The 25,414-nt window shown below is 41.2% G+C and overlaps 1 protein-coding gene across 1 annotated transcript in view; it reads left to right on the top strand.

Moving 5' to 3' along the window:
- The window catches only part of LOC145407115 (ionotropic receptor 93a-like), a 90,998-nt gene extending 66,034 nt beyond the window's left edge, over window positions 1–24,964 (top strand). The window contains exons 4-5 of the mRNA XM_080278136.1: window positions 13,472–13,601; window positions 24,849–24,964. Coding sequence (XP_080134262.1) covers window positions 13,472–13,601; window positions 24,849–24,938 — 220 coding nt within the window. The 3' untranslated portion in view covers window positions 24,939–24,964. The remainder of the gene's footprint in view (window positions 1–13,471; window positions 13,602–24,848) is intronic.
- Window positions 24,965–25,414: the final 450 nt, after the last annotated feature.

The raw sequence follows: 25,414 nt of genomic DNA, 5'->3' as shown, positions 1-25,414 counted from the left end.
AACAAACAAGCCACTGTAGTGGTCTGCCAAGCTGTGTTTCGAGCTCACAGATCACTCCATTTCACTTTCCCCTATTGACATTTGTCCAATCACAGACGATAGCTTGCAACGAATCTGTTGAATCTGCTTCTCGAATGACAAACATGACTTCTTTGGCAATATCTGCTGCTCTTCCACTTTCGGGAGAAACGTGGTCGATGTAAACGGCGTCAGGAAAAGCAGCTACTGAGTAGTGATCTTCCTTCCCGATTCTCTGACCATCTGGTGTTTTCTTGAGCGTCTGATCGGTTTGTTCACCGAAACCGATGCATTCGATCTCCTACAAGTCATTTTTATGCTGATGCAATGTGACATCTCTCCATTATTTTCTCTGACGGCGGAATTTATTGGGATCAACTTTATTTTCTTCACAAAGAATATTCATACCTTTCAGTACTGCATTCACAATGGAGCAGATGTCTCTATTGCTTATTTGACATCGATCAGTTACACGACTCAGCTCAGGATAGACTAATCTGTTCTGACAGTTTGCCTCCATCTACTTATGCAGTATCATCATCAACATATTAATCATATTGTTCATCACAGGCATCACTTTCGTCAATACTTGCTGTCATTATATCTTCATTATTTTGCTTAGTATCTCTAGTGGACTCTTCATAGAGCTTCCTTTTCATCACTCTATTTGCTGCACACTTATTTTGTGCCGTCGTCTTCTGGTCTGTTCCACCAATATACATTTTTTCTGTAACTATTTTGGTCAACCAAGAAAGGCCATTCCTCAGGGATTTTCCTGTCTGCTCTAGTGCATTGACACTCAGACCTTTCACGTGCATTGAAACATTTGCGACGACTAATGTCACATAAGGTGTCAAAGCTGGCGAGCTTCTCATTGTAGGTGTTGGAAGTCCTTTTGCTCACTGGATATTTCTTAATTCTCCTGTGCCTTTGCTCTCAAACGTTTCACACGAATAACAACACATAATCAATAGTTGAGATGGAAGTTTCTCGTAAATTCCTGTTACTTCAAGTGCATCAGTTTCCATATAGGCTTGGGTGGTCAATGATGGATTTGTGAGTTTATGTTCCAAATAAGCCCTTATTGACATCACAGCTAATGGGCAACTGGTTTACCGGAAGGCTGCGTGATGAGGCGAAAACAGAGTCTTTCGTGTTTGCCGTGTGCTGTAACTGGCCATGACTCCAGTAAAATACGCAAACTCATACAAAAGTCAAAACTGTAAACCAGTACCACGTCGTGTAGTTGGTAACAGAAATACAGAACAATGGGTTATCATTTATAGAGTTGCCAGTCACCGGTAATCACTGAATGCTTGGAGCGTAAGTGCCGTAAAAACTAAATTGAAAGTTACTGGAGTACCAGTGACTCATTTTAAACACTACGGTTAGTTCATGTGAGAACATACTATAGGTCATCAAAATAGCCATGTTTCATCGAATTTAAAATTTTTGACCCACCCTAATATATATATATATATATATATATATATATATATATATATATATATATGTAGTCAAATAAATTTTTAATACTCAGAAAAGAGTTCATCTATGGCCTTTCACCGGCTCATGTAATCTGCAACATTTAAGTTTTGGACCCGAATAATTTTTTTTTTTTTTTTTTTTTTTTTTGGTGGACTGTATACTGAAAATCTAATACCGTTTACATTGTGAGTGACTCTGTATTAATATGATTGGTAAATCATAATACATCTCGCATTTTCCTGTACGTACACCTAATTACATTTTTCACAGTTTTTTTTTTTTTTTCTTAATGTCATCTTTAGAGCTAACCCCTGTTAACCCTAGTGAAAGGGAACCCAAAACATCAACACCACTGGCCCTACTTCTTGACCTCTCAAAGTACTTGGGAGTTTTGCCTCACTCAGGTTTCATTAAATTCTGCAGTATCCTTGGCCCTTTTTCCTACCCACTCTGCGTCGAACACCACTGTTTTCCACTAAACTTGTCTTCCTCAACGAAGCAGCTGAGAGCAGCCCCTAGTCCATGTACTCCTACTTTCTCAAAGCAAATTTCAAAGCCAAAAGTGGTTGAAGTGTGTATATGTACAACAATTAAACCTATTATCTTTTTGAAAATTTTGAATCTTCAGAATTTGAGTTTATCTATCTACTCCCGTATCAATCTATCTGTCTGTCTATCTATCCACCTATCTGTCCATGTCTAACTAAATAAATATATGGGCAAGAATTCGATTCCCTGCTGGGGCAGGGAACAGTTTAAGAATTTGAACTTCGTTAAAACAGACTTTACTCATCTACCATTTGCCCACCGACATGTCGCAACTACCAGTACACAAGTCCTGCATGAGATAATCGTAGCATGTATTCGGTATGGACAGTGGGTGATAGGACTGAAGTGGTGACATGTAGAAGTGTGGTGGAAATTTTGTACCCTATACTTCCTCCCTAATCGTTTACATGTTTCACACTCATCTTTAATGAGCAGAATGATATGACTGCTATTTATCTAGATAGGTAGCATGAGACCAATAGCAGAAGGGAGTGTGCAGGCAAGTCCAAAGAGAATCTGTAACATTAAAGTTAGGACAGTGACACTGTGCATCCCTCTCTGTCCCAATTCCCTGCCGAACTACGATGAAAACCGTTCCACACACTGAGGTTCCAAAAGACAGATGCATTTTCTACTTTACTACTACTAACTTAGTACGAGACAGCTGCATTACTTTATCAGCACAATTGGAAACACGTCACTCAATAAACGGAAATTTAACTCGGTTACATATGATTACAAACCTTTAATGTATCATAATGACTTACTCATGAGTATCCTATGTTGACCTGAGTTCTTACTCACTATAAGAATAGCAGCCATAATTATCCCGCGACCAGGGACAAGCAGTAATTATAGCTGGGTATCCAGCAGAAGTAAACTGGCGTGTTTAATTTACACTTAGGCATGAGAAATTCCCTTATCTTGTACACTCACAATTTCCCCACCTTAGTTACTTCCACTCACCAGATTCCAGTTACTGTCCATGGTCGAGTGAATGTCTGCTCCTCTCAACAGAACTATTTTGTTCCAAGACACTCCCAACTCTGTCCCATCTGCCATCCACCTATTCTGTACTCTCCTGTTCACCCTTATGTTTCAGCTTATATCTAGTTCCTGGAGCACTGTTTTGCCACTCATTGGAATTGTCTGGAACCACGTGACTCACTTCTATCATAAATAATTATGCTTTCAGGGGTACCTTCTCTTGACCTCCTACTGAAATTAATAATACTTTTAGGAGTATCTCTCTCGTGACAACTTACTAAGAATAAATATTCAGTTGAGCAATACACTCTCTCATAACCCCTGCTTGTTCCCTCCACGCCCCACAAAGGATCCTTGGTACTCTGCAATAGTCATGTCTACATTAAAAGGTCTCAAAAACCTTCGCATACTTCACTGTCATCTCCTATTTTCTCTTCTTATTTCTTCCCTTTTCTGCAATTTCCCTTGTGTCTCACCATCCCTAAGTCTTCATTTTCCCCTTCTCATTTTCTCCTCCTTTCGCTCCATTGTCGCCAGCTGATCCTAAGTCAAGATTAATTGGTGTCTCAGGTAGGCAAAGGGGTCGAGGTAAAGACCATCTCCCACGGTTATCCGTTTTATAAATTCCTGTCCTACGCGTGTTAGCTTTGGCATGGTCGGGATCGGTGATATTATCCGGTATTTTGTTGTCCTTACAATTCGCAGAAGACTCTTGGCTCTTAGGAAACGGGATGTTAATTTTATGCCCAAAGTGGGATGCTTATATCTATCTATCTATCTCTATCTATCTATCTATTCACCTATGTATGTATCTATCTATCTATATACATATAAAAGAGCCGTATTGTTCGTGCGTTTGCTTGTCCTTAAATCATAACCTAACCAATGGCGATAGCCAAAGGAGCAGGAAGTGCGTGTAAACACAGCTGTTCGGCGCCGCTTGCCGACTAGACCAAGCAGCCCAATTTATGGCATGGAGACTCACATGATCTCCAATTCAGATATAGGCCGTGAGTTTGACCTCTGAGGTCATTTGAGGTCACTGGTCAGAGGTCATTTGAGGTCAATAATATATACACTCAAGTCCAGTTTTTAGCATGGAGATTCACATGACCTCCAGTTTGAACACAGGCAATGTGAGGTTGACCTCCGAGGGCATTTGAAGTCACTGGTCGGAAGTAATTTGAGGTCACTAGTAATAGTAAACATGTGCGAACACATACTGTGTGTTAGTCAGCACAAACTGAAATAGAAAGTTCCTGGACCTCCTATTATCCTGCTTCAAAAGCATAAGAGGTTGGTCATTCAGGAGTAAAAAGATTGAACTAGAACAAATAAGATTAGAGTGTTTGCCTTTTTTTGCCCAGGCAACGCCGGGTACCCCTTCTCACACACACACACACACACACACATATCTATGTCTATCTATCTATATATATACACATATATAGATAGAAAGATAGATAGATAGATATAATAATATCTTTAATATCCGGACGACGAATATTCGGACACCAGATTGTCCGGACATTTTGGGCCTGGGCCTTCAGAACTCGAAAATGGCCAGAAAATGTAAGAAAGCTAAAGAAGAAAAAAACAAAATTTTTTCACTCGTAATTTGAATTTGGCAAGCGGCGCCGAACAGCAGTGTTTACGCGCACTTCCTGCTCCTCTGGCTCCCCTTCCCCTCCCCAGTTCCCGCTCAACTACCACCGTGAGTAAACTATCGTCTGGATGGCTGCTGCTAGTGCTTGTTTTTGTTTAACCCCTACACCACGGGCTTGTTTACCAATGACTTGCGTGTCCCGCGGGGTTATTTGGGCTCCGACAGACTCTCAAAAAATATTTGCCAAAAATCAGTTATTAGTCCTAGAATATTAAAATTAAATATGCTTATGGCACATACCTTCAGCTTTCTCCTGGAATGATTGTTGAGCCTTCGTCGGTTACCGTAGGACTTGTGGAGACCTCTGAAGTAGGGTAACGAAGTCTCCACTTTACACTTCCCGACAACCCGTAATATGATTACCACAGCCAGATACAAACACTATAAACACTATTCTACAATTTTCAAGTAGTTTGGGATCCATACTAAAAAAAAAAAAACACTGTGAAATCAATGAAAATTACGAGCGCGTCTGATCGTCGCACTTGCGCTAGTTCGCTCTAGGCACTCTGTCATTTATTATTCATAAAACCCCTCACACTTTATATTTCTATTACTATATCACACTTATATATATCTGGAGTCTTTCTCCATAAGTTTCCTTCAGTCATATTAGTTTATTGTCATTAAAGTCATTCAATTTTTCATTCAGTAAAATACGTAGAGAGCCACGGATTCACTTTCACTGTTATAACATAAATATTTGTACTCATATTCTTATATTACTAATTACTTACATTACTATTTACATTTTCTATTCTATTTTCAATATTTACCCTGCTATTTTACTTACACTATGTTATTCACTGTCACTTTCAGTAAGATAAAACTTTAATACACTGTTCAATCATATGAACTGAACATCCATTGCTTTCACCTGCTATTTACACATTATTTACACATTATTTACACATTATTTCCAAATAATTCTGCTTCCACACTTGCACTGTTAGAACTGCTTCTGGCTGTGGTAATCGAAGAAGCAGGTAACACAGAGGGGAACCTGGCACTCAGCGCACTGCCAAGAGGTGCGTTTATGCTCAGGTGTGCGGCGTGTGGTATGCGCACATACCTGACACCTGCGAATCGCAGCCTTCCTTTTCCCTGTGGCAGGCATTAGCTCAAGTCTGTGCCGATCCATATACACCCTCTGCTCAAGTCGGTCGGGAAGTATTACTGGATGGCGCCTTGGAGTTGCTGCTTGCACCCTGCCATATCTTTCCAGCAGTTGCTGGACACAAGTCCTGGCGAACAACCTCAGGGAGAAGGACTTGGGTGGCTTGACCTTCATCTTGTACAGGATGAAGGCGTTCAGCATCGTCATATCTATGAGATGCAGAAAAACTTTCCTGTACCACCTAGTATTCTTCCTGAGGCAGTCGATCTCACCAATCATCATGTCGGACTTGTCCACCAGCCGCATGTTGATATTATAGTCCAACACAGCATCAGGTTTCATCACAGGTTCGCCTGTCCTACGGTCGACCTTCTCACTGTCTCTCATCTCCCCCTTATGTACGGTGGTGAGCATGTGCACGACCCTCTTGTCATGCCACCGTATTGCCAGCATCTTCTCACACTTGCGTAGGTGCACGTCTCCTCGCTGCGAGGTTCCCGCCTCTGGGAATTTGGGTAAGTGGGCACGATTACTTTTCACAGTGCTGCAGGAGCCAATGCCGTGCTCAGAAAGGTATTTGGCAAGTTTCGGTGCTGTATAGTAGTTGTCTGTATACAGCACATGATTCCCACCAAAATACTTTTCTAGGAGCACTTTCACTACACAGCCTGAGAAGCCAAGGGGGTGTGTTTTATCGAGATCGACAGTGCTGGCTGAATATATGACAAAGTCAAGGATGTACCCCATCTTACAGTCGCAAGTACAAAGAACTTAATTCCAAAGCGATGGCGTTTGCTTGGAATGTACTGAACAAACCGAAGACGTCCTCTGAACAAAACCAAGGATTCATCAATGACAACCTTCTGAAAGGGGTGGAAGAATGACATGAACTTATCCTTCATTCTGCTCAGAATCTCCTGGATCTTCCAGAGTGGGTTGGTTTGGGAAGGTACATCGTTGTCGGCAAAGTGCAGGTTTCCCATGATGTTCCGGAAGCGATCTCTGGCCATGTACTTATTGAAGGTGGGTGAGGGTAGTAAGGGGTCTATGGACTAGTATTCTTCCAACTCATGCTTCTTGGAGTGTGGCATGAGAAGCATGAGGGCAAAGAACACATACAGCTCCTGCACTCCCGCATGGACCACTGTTGCATCTTGGCTGCACCTGTACCACTTGCAGCACGTTGTGATTCATACCTGTTGGTCTCATCACATATGTGCTGCATGACTTCGTCATCTAGGAAGGCCAAAAGGTAGTCGACACACTCAGCATTTTCGTCCATAGTGAAGGTAGGCTGAACTCCTGAGGAGCTCTCATCAAAAACAAGATTTTCGGGGACAAAATCTGACCCTTCAGTCCACGCGAAGGCGTCCAGGATTCCCTGTCATGGCGGTGTAGGGCGGGTGGTGGTGGTGGTGGTGGAGGTTGGCTGTGAGGGAGGTTTATCTCTGTCAAGGTCACTCTCACTGACCCTAGGTTGCCGTACAGCACTAGCAGCCCTTACCCTACTAGCTACACTACTTTTCACTCTCCTAGATTTACCTCTACCTCTACGGCCTGCCTTCACTGTTGATGCTGGTGGTGACTCCGACGACGAAGACTCCGGAGATAACTCAGCCGACGATGATGAAGAGATGAGTAAAGCGGGGCTTGGGGAACGGGGAGGTGAATGCACTCGTGACTCATGGCGGGCTGGGTCACGTGGGGGCATTGTTCTGGGGCTAACACGCCGCCTTTTCACTCCCTTCCCAAATTCTTGTCCTTGCTGCACTAAAGGCTCCTTTCCCTTGGAGCTAGACACTGATTCACTTACTGTAGCACTCGTTGTTGCTGTTTCTGGTGCGATAACCTCACCCGGCTCATCACACGATTCACCCGAATCGTCATAGTCACTGTCCATCATTATCATGGACAATTCTGCCAGTTCACGTCCCACTGCAGAGTCACTAAGGCCTTTCCTGCTTGCCTCACCACTTTTCTTAGGAGTAGAGGTCACGGGGCCCTTTGCAATGGGTGCAGAAGCGGCAGGAATGGCGGGGCGCGAGTGCGACATGGTTTCTCTACAGCGGAGGACAAGGAACTAAATGCCGCGGCTTATCTGAGAAGGGAAGGGTTGACAATAACACTTTAGGCTACTACTGCTAACTTACAGGCTAATTTCTTTTAGGTAGAAAATCTCGGCAATAAATAAAGAAATAGGTAGTTCCAGGTGAATGTAAATGTCAGTTAGGATTCTCCCTTCCTTTCTGATATATATTTTTATTACAGACATCGATTACAAGGCATAAATTAAAGGGGAAATTACCGTGGTAATGTAGTGAATGAATGCACGTGAGGTTTTGTCAGGTGATAATTAGCCAATTTCTGGTGTATAACACTATCACTTACCTGTTTTTTTTTTGGTATATATTAATTGGTATAAGTATAGGGCAGAGGGCTTATTTCAATGGATGAAATCTGTGGAAAAATCAGGGGGAAATTTCCGTAGCGCAGCGCGGCGTGGGAGGTGAGAGGAGAGGGTAATGGAGGTCAGGTAGGGAGGGGAGTCACAAAGGGGGTAAAATCGCTAAAATGTCAACAATGGATGGGAGTACAGATGAGATTTGGAGTGCTGACTAGTGTTGGACATTGGCAGTACTGATAGATGATACAAGCCACCACTTGAGAGCCCGGGATAATTCAAAATAACACAGAATCACAAAAGTGACGCCCTGCGGTATGATCCATTGTGGCCAAGCGTCACAAAAGTGACGCCCCGCGGTTAAGGGGTTAAACAGTTATAATTCACAGTACTAAGGATTAATTGCAACACAATGCTGGATTACTGTACGTGCTTCAAGAGCATTTTCAGCACTGTCACAGCCTTAGAGGTGGGGTAATCTTCGTAACAACCACCACGGACATGTTGTAAGTACACTGTCGACTGCTAAATATTTTCCATACTCACCTCTAAATCCTCATTCTCTGTTTCCATTTCATGTAGTTCTTGCTTTGTGTAACTTACTTATATGAGTAAGGTCTTAAATAGGTGTTATGCATGTCCGGTGCGGAGGTATGTAGGTGATTTTCTGAGTTAGGCTGCGGTAGAGTCCACTAGTATCTGTCCAGAAGCCTCAGGCCCAATAACCGGATGGACCCAATTTTTGGACATGCCTTTGGCTATATTACATCAGATATTGGAGAGATTACAGTATATATATATATATATAATTATATGTCACGAATTCACGCGATCATATATATAAACAAACTCGTGACACTGAACTTTGGTGGGAAACCGCGAAATCTAGTGGAATCCAAGTAAGTATCACTCAGTCAACTGCCACGTATTCGCCCGATCGGGAGTGTTTTCAGAACAGTTTTCACTGTTTCATAAGTGATCGTCCCTGCGCGCGACATTAGCGCTTTTGCCGAGTGATTTGTTATGGGCGTGTTTCGGTCACTTTCTTTCGTTAGCCGTTACCAAGAGTGTGGCCGACACTCGCCCCTCTCTCATAATTTAAAGCAGCCAGGATTAGAGCGCCATGGGACTAGGTTCGTTGGCCCAACTTGGAGCAGCGTGTGTACAGCAAGTTCCTGAATCCCAACCCAGCGTGAATTGGCGAGAGGTTCAGCGTGTGTGGCAGTGTCCTTCCTCAGCTATGATGCCCAGTCCATTAAGAGTTTAGCTTTTGAGTGAGCGAGTGAGTGTGTTCTTATTTTGAATTCATTTTGAAACATGTAACGTAAATTTATCTCATTGTAATCAGTAAATTTACAGTTCTCTTCTCTTGAGCTTAATGTAATTTAAACTCGTGCTATATTTCTCATTAAGCTTATTTTAGAAACAGCTTCAAGTTTGCAAAAACGCTTTGCATTATTCATAACTGGTACTTAGGTCAGTCTTTTTTATTAACTTAAATCCGTTGTGCAACCAGGAGTTAATGCACCAGGAAGAACCTGTTTATCATTAATAGCATTAGTTATTGATTGTCAGGGGTGGAGTCACTTCCTCCAGAGGCCAACAGTACTAACAAACAGCGCATGTGAGTAATTAGTCTCTGCTGTGTACTGTTGAGAAAGTTCATAAATTCTCGTCCTTAGAGAATCGGTGAAGTATCAATCATTACTTGATTTTCACAAGTCAATTTTCTGTCCCTGTTCTCAAGTATTATTGAATATTATTCTTTAATATTGTATATTCTTAAAAATCCCCATGACATATATATATAGATATATATATATATATATATATATATATATATATATATATATATATATATATATATATATATATATATATATATATATATATATATATATATATATATATATATACATATAATACATATATATATATATATGTATTATATGTATATATATATATATATATATATATATATATGTATATATATATGTATATGTATATATATATATATATATATATATATATATATATATATATATATATATAGTTCATCAGACAGGGTGTATATATATATATATATATATATATATATATATATATATATATGTATATATATATATATATATATATATATATATATATATATATATATATATATAGTTCATCAGACAGGGATTCCAGATATCTGAGTAGTGAGTTTCAGGTGAAAGTAAACAGATTTGTGATTACTGCTTAAGTAATAACGAAGGTAATAAAATGTGCTAATTATCACTCCCAATACATCTTCTGGACGTAATGAGAAGCTATGTATCAGAAGTATGCAGCTCACCTTAGAAATGATAACCCCATATCAGACAACTGGATTATATCAGTGACAGCACACAACACAATCTGTTCAATCAGTTGTTTTTCGCAGGTGACCTGAGTTAGCGAAGTATAACGCACAGATTAAAATTTTGAGCCAGTAATACATTACCTTCTTGGATTTAGTTGATAAATGTAATAGACACATCCTTATTATCATAACTAAATCTTGTGTCTCATGAAGTTTGCGTCATGCAAAAATTAGCATCTTACGCTTCCGAATTATTATGCCTCCACCCTCCTCCCATACTGACTCTCGCATACCTTGCATCTCCTCCCTCTCTTCACTAATGGGGGGGCCTGTGGTGCAATGGTTAGCATCTCCAGCCAACATATGGAAGGGCCCAGCCTTCATTCTGGGGCCAGTCACACTTTTTTTTTTTTTTTCTGTCCTTGTCTATGCTGAACTATAATTGGGGTCTTACAGGCCGTCCTCTTGGGGAAGATTGAGACTTAGCAGAAACTGACTATTTGCCTTAATGATTCCCGTATAGTCCATGGACAGTAATCTGAGCCTTCTTCTTTCCCCATCATTGTCAGTTGGATCACCCGTGCGGTGATTATAGTAACTACAGTGAGTTAACGTGGTTATTAACCAGAGGCAGTTAAGATAAGGAACTAGGCAATACTGTATTTTCATAAAGTGGTGAGATCAAAAGCAAAGCAAATTATTGAAATGACAACCATGCGCCATATACCATACAAGAAATATTCCAACCTCCCTAGCCCATCTTCCTTGCCTACTCTTAACGAAAGTTTTCACCCAAAAGCCCTCAAACAGTCTCCTTTTCAATCCTCCACCCCAATCAGTTTCTTCTTACTTCCACTTCCTATGTATACTTCTCTCCTGTCATAACTTATTGATGAAAAGAACCTCTCGATGAAATCTTAGAAAAAATATTCAGCAGTACATAATTATCAGAGGCAGAGCTGGGAGTGTAAAACACCCGCACCTACCAGTTTGCCTAAGAGCCAAGACTTATATTTGCCCTGTAACCTATTGCTCTTAAAACTGAATTAATTCTTGCACCATTCTACGAAGTTCGCTTCTAATTGGATAAAATCGTTTCAACTGACCTCTTCTGTGACCTTGGCATCTGAATGATTCTTTTTAAAATCGAATCACTTTATCCATGCCTTATCCTGATTCCCTCCTCGATTTTGGTCTATATCGAATTAAAACTGTTTATGTTGATCTTGCCATCTTACCTACTACGAAGTAACCTATGGTCGAGATCTGATCAAAACTGTTTTAGTTATATTGTTCATATACAACCACGTGGGCTGAAATTTGACCTTGTTCTGTGACCTTAACTTCTGATCAAGTGCTCTCAAAATTTAATACATTTGTTCTTGCATCATCCTTAATATTCCCATAAAGTTTAAATAGACTTTAAAAAAATGTAATTGACCGTGCAAAGTCAGTTTTGGCTTATCCTTGTTATTGTGACGGTTTTTAACCTATCGTTAAAAATTCACCTTCACCTGCCTCTCAACACTTCCACTAAACTTGGTTCAAACCGGATGAACGTTGTTTTCAGTTTCACATGACATGCTGTGTGATGGAACTCTTACTGTCCTGCTTTCTATTTGTTCGCACATTCATCACATCTTGTGGAACCTACGGTATATATTGGTAACCTGACCACTTTTCATCACATAAATTTACATACACTGTAGATATCGAAGGAAATGGCCATCGGGGATACACTGAGGGTAAATTGCAGACTAATAGATTAAACCTACTATCCATTTCAGAGGCGGAGTTGCGCTGTTTATCGCAAATATCTCCTAAACGAATCGTTGGATCAGTATGGTATTTCAACACACTGCTTTTGATATCCGGGCCTAATTTATGACCGTTAAACCATATTGCTATTTATGTTATGTGAGGAGTTTACTCATGAAAAATAACAGAAAGTCGACTAGTCATGTTGACACATTCGAAGGAAAGTGTTGCCCCCCCAACACCCTCCCAAACTATTCCTTAACTACCCCTACTTCTCCCCCTTCTCGTCCTCGTTATCCCTCCTATTCTCCCCGAGCTCCTCGCCTCCTTCATCACTCTTGTGTCCCTCCCTCATTATCCCAGCACTGTATTATAATGTAAGAATGTTATGTAGTTGTAGACGTATTGATATGATTATTTGCAATGGATGCAAGTCGTCTTTCGCGTAGAAAGTACTGTACATCAGGATGATTACGTACATGTAATAGAAGCTATGCCTATATGTTTGCAGTGTTTATGGTCAACCATTGAAATTAACGAACTACAAACTGTATCACTTGTTGCCTGAACGTTCTCGGAGAATTTATTACTATTATTACAATACTGTGTATTCATCCTAAAATGTCAACATGGTCCAGTTGATATATATTGTTTTACCTGTCTCTATTTATATTATATGATGCGTAATATTCATTAATATATACATTTATTGTAAATACTATTACATACATATTATCTATGCAATTAGAATGAGAAAAGAAAACGGAAGTGCAAAGTTGGGAGAGGGATGGTGTGACTGGGAGTGAAGAGGGAAACGGGGAGGGGGTGAACGCGATATTGGGGGGTAGGGAAGGAATGGTCAGAGGGTTGTTCAGGGTGTTAGTGGAGGAGCTACCCCACACAGTCGCACTCGTCCGATTTTGTATAACACCTTAGATTTGATGACTGGATTAGGCTTAATATCCTTCAGTAAACTCCTAATGTAACATATGTAGCAGTATGGTTTAAGGGTCATAAATTAGGCCCGGATGTCAAAAGTACTGTGTTGAAATATCATACTGATCCAACGATTCGCTTAGGAGATATTTGCGAAAAACAGCGCAACTCCGCCTCTGAAATGGATAGTAGTTAGCAATTCTGTTGCAGGTGCAGGGCGTTGGTGGAATTCGGGCTGTATGACAGATGGATGAGGTTCTCGCAGGCTAACACCTCGTCCTGCCTCAACACGCCCAGAACCATCACCGTCACCACCGTTCTCTCTCTCAACAACTTTTGGGTAACCAACCATCCCACTGGACTACAGAATCAGAGGATAATAGCAGTCACACTAGGACATGTATTCATTTTTCACAGCAGGCTCCCCCCACCTACTCTGTTTGCGAACTTAAATGCCATATCGTATTTCAGCGTTCTCATGGCCGCTTTTGTTAGCCTTAAAAATTTGTGTGTTTTTGTCTCTTATATATTTTTGCGTGTGTTTTTGTTATCTTTTTATACAGACATTCGTTATCATTGTTACATTCAGGTAACTGCTTTTGTTATCTTTCATGCATTCTTGTGGCAACTTTAACTGTTTATACATTATTGTGGCCTCTTTTGTTATTTAATTATTCATCTGTGCTCTCTTATTACCATTTATTCATTCTCGTGTACGCTTTTGTTCTTATATAATTTTTCGTGGCCGCTTATTTATCCCCTCTTGTCTTTTATACATTCTTGTCTGTGCGTTGTGTTTCTTTTATAAAGCTGACATAATTTACATCAGTAACATAATATTATTCAGTCAAAAGCAAAGAAGATTTTTCAGGGAACAGAACAGGATTGGGAACAAAGAGGAATACTTGGCTGCCAAGCACTGAGCTAGAATGGAGGCATATAGGGCAAAATCGGAGTCTCAAAGACTTGCTGGATAACCTATAATGCATTGAAAGGAAAAACATGGTATGTAATGTGGCAAATCTGGGGAAGAGGGAAAAAAGGGATACAAATGAGCAGAGTGAGAAGAATGATGAAGGAAAGGGAGTGGTGGACACGACGAGAATAAAGACATCTAGAGAGTGCATTATAGTCCGTTGCTGAATGAGGAGTTTGACTGGAACAGAGAGGGTTTGGAGTCAGCAGATCCAGTGTTTGACTGATGCTGGTACTGTGAGCAGGGCAATAGGCAGGGTGCAGTAGGGGAAAGTGACAGGTGTATCTGTGTTGAATACTGAAATGCTGAAGGCCTCAGGAGATACAAGAGTGGGCTTAGTTACTAAGTTAATAAATACGATTAGATGTGAGTGTGTTGTCTCAGATGACCGGCTGAAGTGTTTGATTGTAAATGTGTACAAGGGGAAGTTGATTCCTTGGAAAGAGAAGTTATAAAGACAAAACTTTTGGGCCGGATAATGAAGGTAACGGAGAGAGTCTTAAAAGATATGATTGGGGAAAGAGTGAATAATGATGAGGTGCAGTTCGCGTTTATGCCAGGCAAAGAGACCACTGATGCCTTATTCACTGTTCGACAGCTGCAGGGAAAATACATAGGAAATGAAAGGGAGCTGCACTTTGTTTTTGTTTATTTGGGCAATGAGAAAGCTTGGGATCGAGGAGTGGCTAGTTAGAGTGTTATGTCTCTGTATGTGGGTGCTCGCACCCAGATGACAGTGAACAGAGATTTGAATGATGAGTTTTCCGTGAATGTTGACAAGCATCAGGGGTCAGTCTTGAGCTCCTCATTGTTTGTCATGGTGCTTTAAGCTCTCTCACAAGACGTCAGAGATGTAAGCTCATGGGAGATTTTGTATGCTGATGACTAGATGCTGATTACAGAGAATGAAAGGGACGCAAAGGAAAGGTTTAGGAAATGGAAAAACGGAATGGGGCACAGGGGTTTGAGAGTAAATGCAGAAAAACAAAAATGATGATATCTAGGGCTGGTGGCAGTACTGTCAAAGCAGAGCGTGAGTGGTCATGTGCGGTTTGCCACAAGGGTGTCTGAAGTAACTCCATATTGAGCAGAATTTGTTATAAATGGGTGCATAAGAGGTGTAATGGTATTAGAAGTAAATAGAGATAATGCTGATTTCGTGTGTGTGCTGTGTCGGGGAGAGCGTGTAAAGAATGTTAGGCGTAAATGGATTGATCATCCTGGTGAGTCCCTTGAGTGTGTGGAAGAGTTTTGTTATATGGGGGACAGGTTATGTGCTGGAGGGGTACTGGACAAGGACTGGTTGCAGGAAGTTCAGAGAGATGTTGCCTCTCCTGACACTGAGAGGGCTCTCCCTCCGTGCTAAGGGATATTTGTATGCAGCATGTGTTAGGAGTGTAATGTTGTATGGCAGTGAGATCTGGGTAATAAATGAAGAGGATAATCGTAGACCCAAACGTACGGAAATGACTATGATTAATTGGATGTGTAATGCTTCCTTGAATGCAGGGCTTGGGCGGGGGCTAGGTTTACGACTGGCGAGTAGAGTGAAAGGCTAGGACTAGAATGTATTGGTTTTGTGATGAGGAGGAGTAGACTGAGATTGGCTTGGGGATGTAGAGAGGATGGAGAATGACTGTTGGGTGCGAAAAGTGAGAAGTCTTAACGCTGGGGGTAGGGTTGTGTGAGGCAGTATCATATGCAAACCAGAAAAGTGCACAGCAAACACATACCTCCACCAATGCCATTGCCATTAAAAGGTTCCGGATCCGAATCCATGGATACAGGATCCGGATCTGAATCCGCCTGAAAATTCGATAAATTTTGTTCTTGGACAATGGCCCACCTTCTCTCAAAATTTTATTGAAATTCACTGAGAAATTTTGAAGATATTGTGGTGGATACTCTGGATCTGGATTCGTAGCTGACCCAAAATTTCATCGTTTAATCCTTGGGCTATGGCCCATCCTTCCACAAAATTTCATCAAAATCTGTTTATAACGTTTTGAATAATCGCGGATCCAGATTCGTGGGGTTATGATCCGGACCCTGATCTGCCTCAAAATTTAATCAATTCTTTCTTTGTCCATGGCGCACCTTTTCACAGAATTTCATTGAGAACTTTCTGAGATATTGTGCCGGACACTCCTGATAAGGCCCAAAATTTAATAATTTCTTCCTTGGGCCATGGCCCTCCCTTCCACAAAATGTCAGCAAAATCTGTTTATAACTTTTTGTCTGCTAACAGACAAACAAACAACAAACCAATGGGGGGTAAAGCATAACTTTCTGTGCGGAGGTAACAACAGTGCAGGAAGTTTCGGAATGCTGCCCTCTGTCATTAGGGCCGTTCCAACATCCACTTCCCTACCTGGTCTCTCTTTTATAACCCCATCCATATACAGATTGAACAACCATGAGGACATGACACATCCCTGTTTAGTGCACCATTCAGATAGAAAAATTTGCTCAGTTTACTATCCATTTGCACTGCAGCCTTAGCACTCCTCACGACATTCAACAGCTTTCCATTTATTCCAAACATTCTTCATATTTTCTAAAGCCTCTTCCCTTCCTAATTCCTCCCTGTTCTTTATCAACTGATTCTTCTGTTATCTCCCTAACTGTCAATAAGTAACCAACCATCTACTTTCCCTACTGCACAAAGACAAAAGCCCCTGTCGTTACCACATACTTCATTTTCCCTTTTTCCTTTGTACAGGGGAATAATTGTACCTGACTTCTAATCCTCCGGAACTCTACCTTCCTCCCCAGGCCAGTCTGCACATCTTCCATATCCATTCTACTACTACCTCTCCCCCATGCTTCAGCATTTCACCACACACTCCATCAATTCTTGGGACTTTTTGCATTTTGAATTTTTTCATTGCTTCCACTCTTTCCTCATACTGATTTCTTCCTCCCATCTCACCTCCTTCCTTCTCCCAGTCATTTCTCAGCCACTTATACTTGCATTACTTTCATTCTCTGTGTTTAACAGTCCCTTAAAATGTCTTCTTAACCAGCTCACGTATTCTACCCTACGTTGATGCAGTTGGTTTCTTAAGGATGGCATATTGATCTTTTCCTCGATGTTTCCTTGTCATTACCGTTATTTTCAGTTCGTATGTTCAGATGATATCAGATATTTAGCCTCGGAACATCAAAAACTATATTAATGAACGTAAGATATCATCAGACCCTATTTCCGTGGTACTTTTTTTTTTTTATCTATTGCACAATCTCCCACAAAAAGTAGGGCTACCGGCCCCCTGGAGCCAAAGTTTCTGCAATGCACATAATGCGACACACATGGCAGGTTTGATAGGGTTCGTATTTTTGACAGTGGTCTGCAATTTTCTCTCTGTTTTCGTAGACCTCATAATAACTATATATGCAGCAAACTACTTACTCTCATATCAGACAACAAACTAAAGTAATTTTTTATTCCGTATGTAAAGCCATTACCGTTACTTGTAGGCCATGTGATTTAGACACTTTAATGTTCGCTGGGATGCCAAGTAACAGTTTAACGTCCCCATGGTTCCATGAACCAAGCTAACTGTCGAACTGCTTGGAACACAGAATATGACAGATGAATATTATCTAATGTCGCATTCATCTGCAAGTGCTCAAGGGTGTATTAAAATGCCATGGCAGATAACAGCGCTCCACAAATGTGAACAAATTCTCTTCATCGGAGGTAATATTTGCTGTTTCTTGTGGATTTTAATGAGCTGAATTCAAGCATGACAGTGACAACAGCTGATTGGCTACTGTATCTAAGATATTCAGTCTTTTATATTTCACATTTATGTCCATAATGCCGACAGTACAGTGTTAATCATAAATTTCAAACCAGTGCATTTCTAACTGTTAGTGATATGTTTACATGAATATATTTGATGTGCCATGTATATAAAAGAGTTATTATGTATCAGTGAATAGTTCAGTAACTACTCAGCTTCTGCAATGCACTGATGGGTTTATCTCTCAATGTATTCATGAAAATGGAGCATCCCTGATCACTGGTCACTGCCCAACAATAGTCCACAAGAATTGGTGGGCATCTTTTGCCTTGATGCATATCTCCATTGCAACAGTGCCCCAGTGAAATCGCTCGCCATTGTTGTTGTTCAGTACTCCACAGTTTTATGGAAAGAAATCAAGAAGGGAGTGCAAAAAATGTATCTTAACTGACAAGTTGCAGACAAGCTCACTGTACTGTATGTCATAAGGAGGTTTTCCAACAACTCCCTGTAGTTGTCTTCCTTGTTGTTTCCAAGGCGCCTTCTTGTTACCAGTTTGAAGGCTTGTCAAGCATCCTTTTCTTTGCCACACAGTGCATTGTCAAAAGCATCATCTCGGAGTTCACGAATCTGAGGACCAACAAAAACACCTTCATTTATTTTTGTTTGACTTAACCTGGGGAATTTCATGCAAAGGTACCTGAAGGCCACTTGGGTTTTGTCCATTGCTTTTACAAAGTTCTTCAAGTGCAAGGGTGGTAACAAGATCCTACTTGATTCCATAAGTGGTGAATAGAAAACTTTTTCCTCCCTGACTCCAGTTGAAGCAGCCATCTCTCTTGATGTTGCGAGACTCTCTTGTACAACTATCCCATTCACAAAGAAAACAGTAATAATTTATATATCCACTCTGCAAATCGGGCAAAATGACAATAACCTTTACGTTACTGCAGAGCTGCCACTGATGTAGATCGTAGATAATGCACCTCATAAGTTGTTAAATGTTGTCATAAGTTTCCAACTGCACGACCTACTGGAATGGATGGCAAAACATTGTCAATCTGTATCAGAATAGCTTTAAGGCTCATCTTCTATGAGACTGTGAAAAGCCTCTGCTCAAGTGGATTATGAAATATGCTGAGTTGTGCCATCAGACCATGGATGTTGTTACAGGCTACAAGATCACCTTCCATGAAGAACTGGACACGATTCCTTTGGTGATCACAGAACAAGAAAACCCTAGCATCATCTGCCAGGAGATTCCATTGTGTAGTCTTGGGCCCAACAACTCTGCCTTGCTCTTGGACATTTTTAGATTTCTTAGTCCTCACAAGGTCATTCAGTTCACCTCATGTTATTCGATGTGTTCAGTGGAAGCGGATGGGGCAAAAACTGGGTCAAGTGACCTTGATGGTTCGGAACTAGATGTTTCACAGTTCCCCTTTTCCTGGTCTGATTCAATTGAGAAAGATTCTGGTGCTTCGGGAACAGGCAAACTATCCCCGTGGGGTACTGGGCGAATAACTGGTGGAATGTTTGCAAATTGCACAGTCCGTTTCCTCTTCTTTCACAAAGCTTTTCCGATTGGGGCACCACACACAAGTATTTTGCTATAACTATCTGTTGGTATTCTCCAAGTCATTGGTACAGCCAACAACAAGGATTTCCTTTTCTTGATATACCACTGGGGGAGATTTGCTGTACAAATGTTGCGGCATATATATGGAGTCCAGCACTTGTTTGGATCTTCTATATTGCAGGCAAAATATAGGTTGTAAACCTTTTTAACCACAGTGGTAATACTGTGCTTTTGTGACGCAAATGTCACTTCATCACAGATATAACAGACAATATCTGCTCTGTTCAAACAAGTAAAAGGCATCACTGTACGCTTTAGCTAGGAAGAAATATGTCCGTCAGCAAAATCAAACAGTAATATACAAATGAGACTGACACCATATGATTTGCAGGGTTTATACAGTATATGGCAAAATATTCAGTGATGTAACCCGACTAATGATTGCATTACCAGTGACGTCTGAGAATGATATAGTGCAGTGCATGACACACCACCAATTTCAGATTGCATCATGCATTATCTTGGCAAAACAACTAAAACTGTCCAAACTCAGTAAAATATTTATTTACTCATTCAGTCAAATATCTGTTCGTGTTTTGATCATTTCTGATTAGAAATAAGAACCAAGTTCAATTATTACTAAATCAACCGACGCAATTCAAAAGTGAATGGTCGTAGATACTGAACAAATGGAATATCTTAAAAATAAGCCAATTAGACATTTTTTTAGCAAAATTTTCGTTCTCAGTTATTTAAAGTGAGTGAAGTTTGATTATTTTTGTCTCGGAAGCATATTGGCTGTAGACCATGACAACATAACAATGACATATATTGTATAACAGTATAACAGTATTATTATAACAATATTATTTCCATATTAAGTGACATAGTCTATTAGAGGTTTGTCTGAGGCATGAATCGGAACAGAGTAGACTGTAGCACCAGTCGAGCAGGGCAGTACTCCCGAGGTGGATGGTAAGCTGATGACAGGGAGTGCTGGAGCTCCCGTTTCATCAGCCCTCAGGACTAGTTCCTGACCATCCCCCTTTGCTGAACTTTTTCAGTGTCTCAGTTACACAGAGAGTAGGCCAGCATGCTCTCCAGTACAAATTTCTCTATCTTCACCAAACTACATGCACAGTACACACTACACTTCCTATTCAAAATTTCCCAAAAATGGCGTCGTTTTATCAAGCCTCGGAGTCCCCAGGGGGGGGGGGACCATAAATGCCCCCACCATCTGCCCCTCTCCCGGTGACGACTCAAGGTGCCTGGAACCACTGTCTGACTCTCTTCTTCTTCATTTCTGCAACATTCGCGGCCTTTCCTCTAACTTTCGCCCTGTTGAGCACCACCTCTCCTCCTCTAAACCTCACCTTCTTTTTCTAACGGAGACTCAGCTGTCTGAGGCAACTGACAGCAAACCCTTTTCTGTATCCTCCTACTTTCTCTATACTCATTTCAAAGCCAAAGGTGGCTGTTGTGTATATATACGCAACGACTTATCTTGCTCTCGTGTTCCTGAACTTGATTCTTCTGAATTCTCCACACTCTGGCTTCGGCTTTCCTGTCATTCTCTGACTACATATATCTGTGCTGTTTACTTATCCCCTAATTCTACTGACTATCAAAAATTCTTCGACTATCTTACTTCTACGATGGAACACATTCTATCCATTTCTCCTTTCTCTGAAATCTCCATTCTTGGTGATTTCAATGTTCACCACCACCTTTGGCTCTCCTCTCCTTTCACGGATCCACCTGGTGAACAAGCCTACATCTTTTCTATCCTTAATGACCTAGAGCAGCTTGTACAGCACCCTACCCGTATCCCTGACCGCCTTGGAGAGAGCTCCAACATACTTGACCTCTTCCTCACAACTAATCCTTCTGCTTACTCTGTTAATCTTTTCTCTCCGTTGGGCTCCTCCGATCACAACCTTATTACCTTAACCTGTCCTATCACTCCGGTACGGCCTGTGGACCCTCCAGGGAAACGTCGTCTGTGGCATTTTGGAGCCGCAGACTGGGAGGCCCTCAGGCAGTACTTCTTTGATTTTCCCTGGAATGATTATTGCTTCCATGGCCGTGAGCCATCCGAGTGTGCCATGCGCATTACGGAAGTTATTCTCTCGGGCATGGAAGCATACATTCCTTTCTCATATCCTTTGACTAACGCAAGAAAGCCTTGGTTTAATCACGCTTGTTCTAATGCTGTCCGCAACAAGGAGAGGGCCTACAAAAGGTACCGGAGCCAACCCACCCCTGAATCACATCATCTTTACGTTTCTGCCCGGAATCGTGCTAAGTCTGTTCTTCGCTCTACTAAAAATAATTTCATCCATACTAAATGCTCTCAACTCTCCAACTCGAATTCTTCCCGCTCCTTCTGGCATCTTGCCAAAAATCTTTCTAACAACTTTACCTAATCATCCTTCCCTCCTCTTTTCTACTGTGATGGTTCTGTAGCTATTTCTTCTACTGATAAAGCAGATCTCTTCGCACAGACTTTTTCCTCCAATTCTACCTTAGACGATTCCGGTGCTGTTCCTCCATCACTTCCCCCCTCTGACTTCCTCATGGCTGACATTAAAATTTCTTCAGTTGATGTATTTTCTGCCATCACTGGCCTCAGTACTAACAAGGCATATGGGCCTGATGGGGTCCCTCCTGTTGTTCTCAAGAACTGTGCTTCTGTGCTTACACCCTGCCTAGGCAAACTCTTTTGTCTTTGTCTGTCAACTTGTACCTTTCCTTCTTGCTGGAAGTTTGCTCTCATTCAGCCAGTCCCAAAGAAGGGTGACCACTCCCAACCCTCCAACTATCGTCCAATTGCTTTAACGTCCTGTATTTCAAAAGTTTTCGAGTCAATTCTTAATAGAAAAATTATAAGGCATCTTTCCTATTACAACCTTCTTTCCGATCGTCAGTATGGGTTCCGTCAGGGACGCTCCACTGGCGATCTTCTCACCTACCTTTCAGACTCCTGGTCATCCTCCTTTCGGGACTTTGGCAAAAGCTTTGCCATTGCACTTGACATCTCAAAGGCTTTCGATCGAGTCTGGCATAAATCTTTAATTTCCAAACTGCCCTCCTACGGTTTCTATCCTTCTATCTGTGCCTTCATCGCTAGCTTCCTTTCTGGTCGTTCTATAGCCGCTGTTGTAGACGGCCATCGTTCTTCTCCTAGATCTATCAACAGTGGTGTTCCTCAGGGCTCTGTCCTATCACCAACTCTCTTCCTTTTATTCATCAATGATCTTCTAAGCTGTACATCTAACCCTATCCACTCATACGCTGATGACTCCACCCTTCACCTTTCCATTCGGTTCCCGCAACGCCCATCTCAACAGTTACTTCAACAAACAAGGGATGAGGCTATGGCACACCTAATGTCTGACTTGGCTCGTATCTCTGACTGGGGTAAAAATAATATGGTTGTCTTCAATGCATCTAAGACTCAGTTCTTACACCTATCAACCCGACAAAATCTTCCACAGGTATACCCACTAATGTTTAATAATATTCAGCTTAATCCTGCATCATCCTTGAACATGCTTGGGGTTTCATTTACTCGGGACTTATCTTGAAAAGATCATATTACATCTCTTGTAAAATCTGCTTCCAAGAGATTGGGTGTGCTAAGCCGACTCCGCTCTTTCTTTACCCCTGCACAATTGTTGACTCTATACAGGGGTTTTATCCGCCCCTGTGTGGAGTACAACTCTCATGTGTGGGGAGGCTCCCCACATACAGCTCTTCTCAATAGGGTGGAGTCAAAGGCGTTTCGTCTCATTAACTCTCCTCCTCTTACTGACTCCCTTCAACCTCTGTCTCTTCGCTGCACTGTTGCATCTTTATCTCTTTTCTATCGCTACTTTAATGGTCACTGCTCCTCTGAACTGTCTGCTTGCATTCCTCCACCTCTACGACGGGCGCGTAGCACCCGTCTGGCAGCAAACTCTCATCCTTTTTCTGTCCAACTCTCTAATGCAAGAGTTAACCGTTACTACCAGTCTTTCATTTATGCAAGAGGTCAGCTCTGGAACTGTCTCCCTCTGTCTGTATTTCCTGCTGCCTATGATCTCCAGTCTTTCAAACGCAGTGTGTCCAGGCATCTCAAAATGATCGGATCTTGAATTTGGCTCTATATTATATTTTGTTTTTCTCTTGGAGGGAACTGTTACTGCGGGCTCATGGCCTTTGGTTCCTTCTTCCTCGCATAAAAAAAAATATATATATATCACCCATGGGTTTTACAGTCCCCATAAAGACATCACAAAAATCATGAGGCATTGTCATAGCCTTTCACGAAATTGGCTTACACCTACTGATATCTTTCGCTGTCTTATAGCATTACTCAACTAAAGATGGGCACTATGACACACAGTAGTTAAATCATGTATCTATATACTAGGACTGGCAGGCCTACCAACATAATCTCGGGGCATACAATTACTGTTCTGAAGGCTGTATAATTGTGTCACGTTGTCTCGATGAGAAAAGTGGCCAATATTATTATGTGAGGTTTTACACCTATCCCGTTTTGGCTTACTTTTATTCTTTTTGTTTTCTTCTTTCCTCAGTGACCAACTTTGGATTATGTTAGAATTTTTCACCTTCAAATACATGGACTGCGATGCATGCATGCGTGTACAGTAATGTCCTTTGGCAGAGAAGTCGGCTGGGCATGAAGCATTAGTGTGTAAGAAGTGGGAAGAATGGCTGTAGGTAAAACAGGGTTATGTCAGCGTGTGTGCTACCTCCAGGGTTGTTCAGTCTGTACTTGGGTTTATCCCAAAGACTTCGGAAGGTTCCCCAGTGGCGAAAAAGATCCCTTCGAGTTTGCCAGAATAAAAAGGGATAATTTCTTAACCCTCACATCTCGGGCTTTTACATCTGCGAGTAAAATCGTCGGCATCGACCAGAATAAAATACTAGTCACTCCCTGAGGTTTAAGGCTTAAGGCTGAGAAATGTTGAGAAATTATAAAGGAGGTAAAAAACTGGAGATGAGCGAGATATGGAAATAAATTATCCACGATGCCAAGAAACCGTAGAGTTTATCCGGAAAATCGTAACTGCTGAGAAAGTTGAGTAACTGTAGCTGAAATGAACAAAATTTACTTGAAAGGCAGAAAAGAAGGAAGGTTTCAAAGAAGCCATGAGGTGTGAAAAGGAGATATGGATATATATAATGATGGAATCAGAGAGAGAGAGAGAGAGAGAGAGTGAGAGATGTTGCAGAGTATTAATACTTGTTTTTTTTTTTTTTTTTTTTCAGGGAATGTTCGTGGTGTTTGGCTTGGGATGTGTGATAGGCGTCCTCGTATTTGTGATGGAGAACACTGTGACTTACGTTTTTTCCAAATGATATACCGGTAACAATGAATTAATGAATCTGGCACTGGATGGAATGATGCAAACCTATATTTCTTATTTCGGTAGCTATTGTACAGAGTCTGTAATAAAGAAAAAAAATAGCTCAAGGTAGTTTCCATATCCTCTTATATACTGTAGCCATTAGCCGTGTGTGTGTGTGTGTGTGTGTGTGTGTGTGTGTGTGCATTTTGGGAAGCCGAAACTACACATTCAAATCGCACCAAAATTGGCACAAATATCGCAAAAAAAATCGCCGATGTGAAAAAAACTTGGTCCCATCACGATTGAAAAACTTTTACTATATTTAATGAGCGATCACATTTTGACCCAAAAACGCTGCTCCCGAAGGCCGGCATAGGATATCCGTAGAATTTTTTGTCCAGAGGTAGAACTAAAATCAACTGCAGCAGGAGCCGTGTGTCGGTGTGTGTATTTTGGACTTGCGTTCGGACAACTTGGGTTCCATTC

Source organism: Coenobita brevimanus, chromosome 8 (assembly GCF_032717465.1).
Source record: "Coenobita brevimanus isolate Jiangsu-jjx chromosome 8, ASM3271746v2, whole genome shotgun sequence".
NCBI classification, from domain to species: Eukaryota; Metazoa; Arthropoda; class Malacostraca; order Decapoda; family Coenobitidae; genus Coenobita; species Coenobita brevimanus.
Note: the sequence above shows the minus strand (reverse complement) of the source record. Positions and strands in the feature narration are given on the sequence as shown.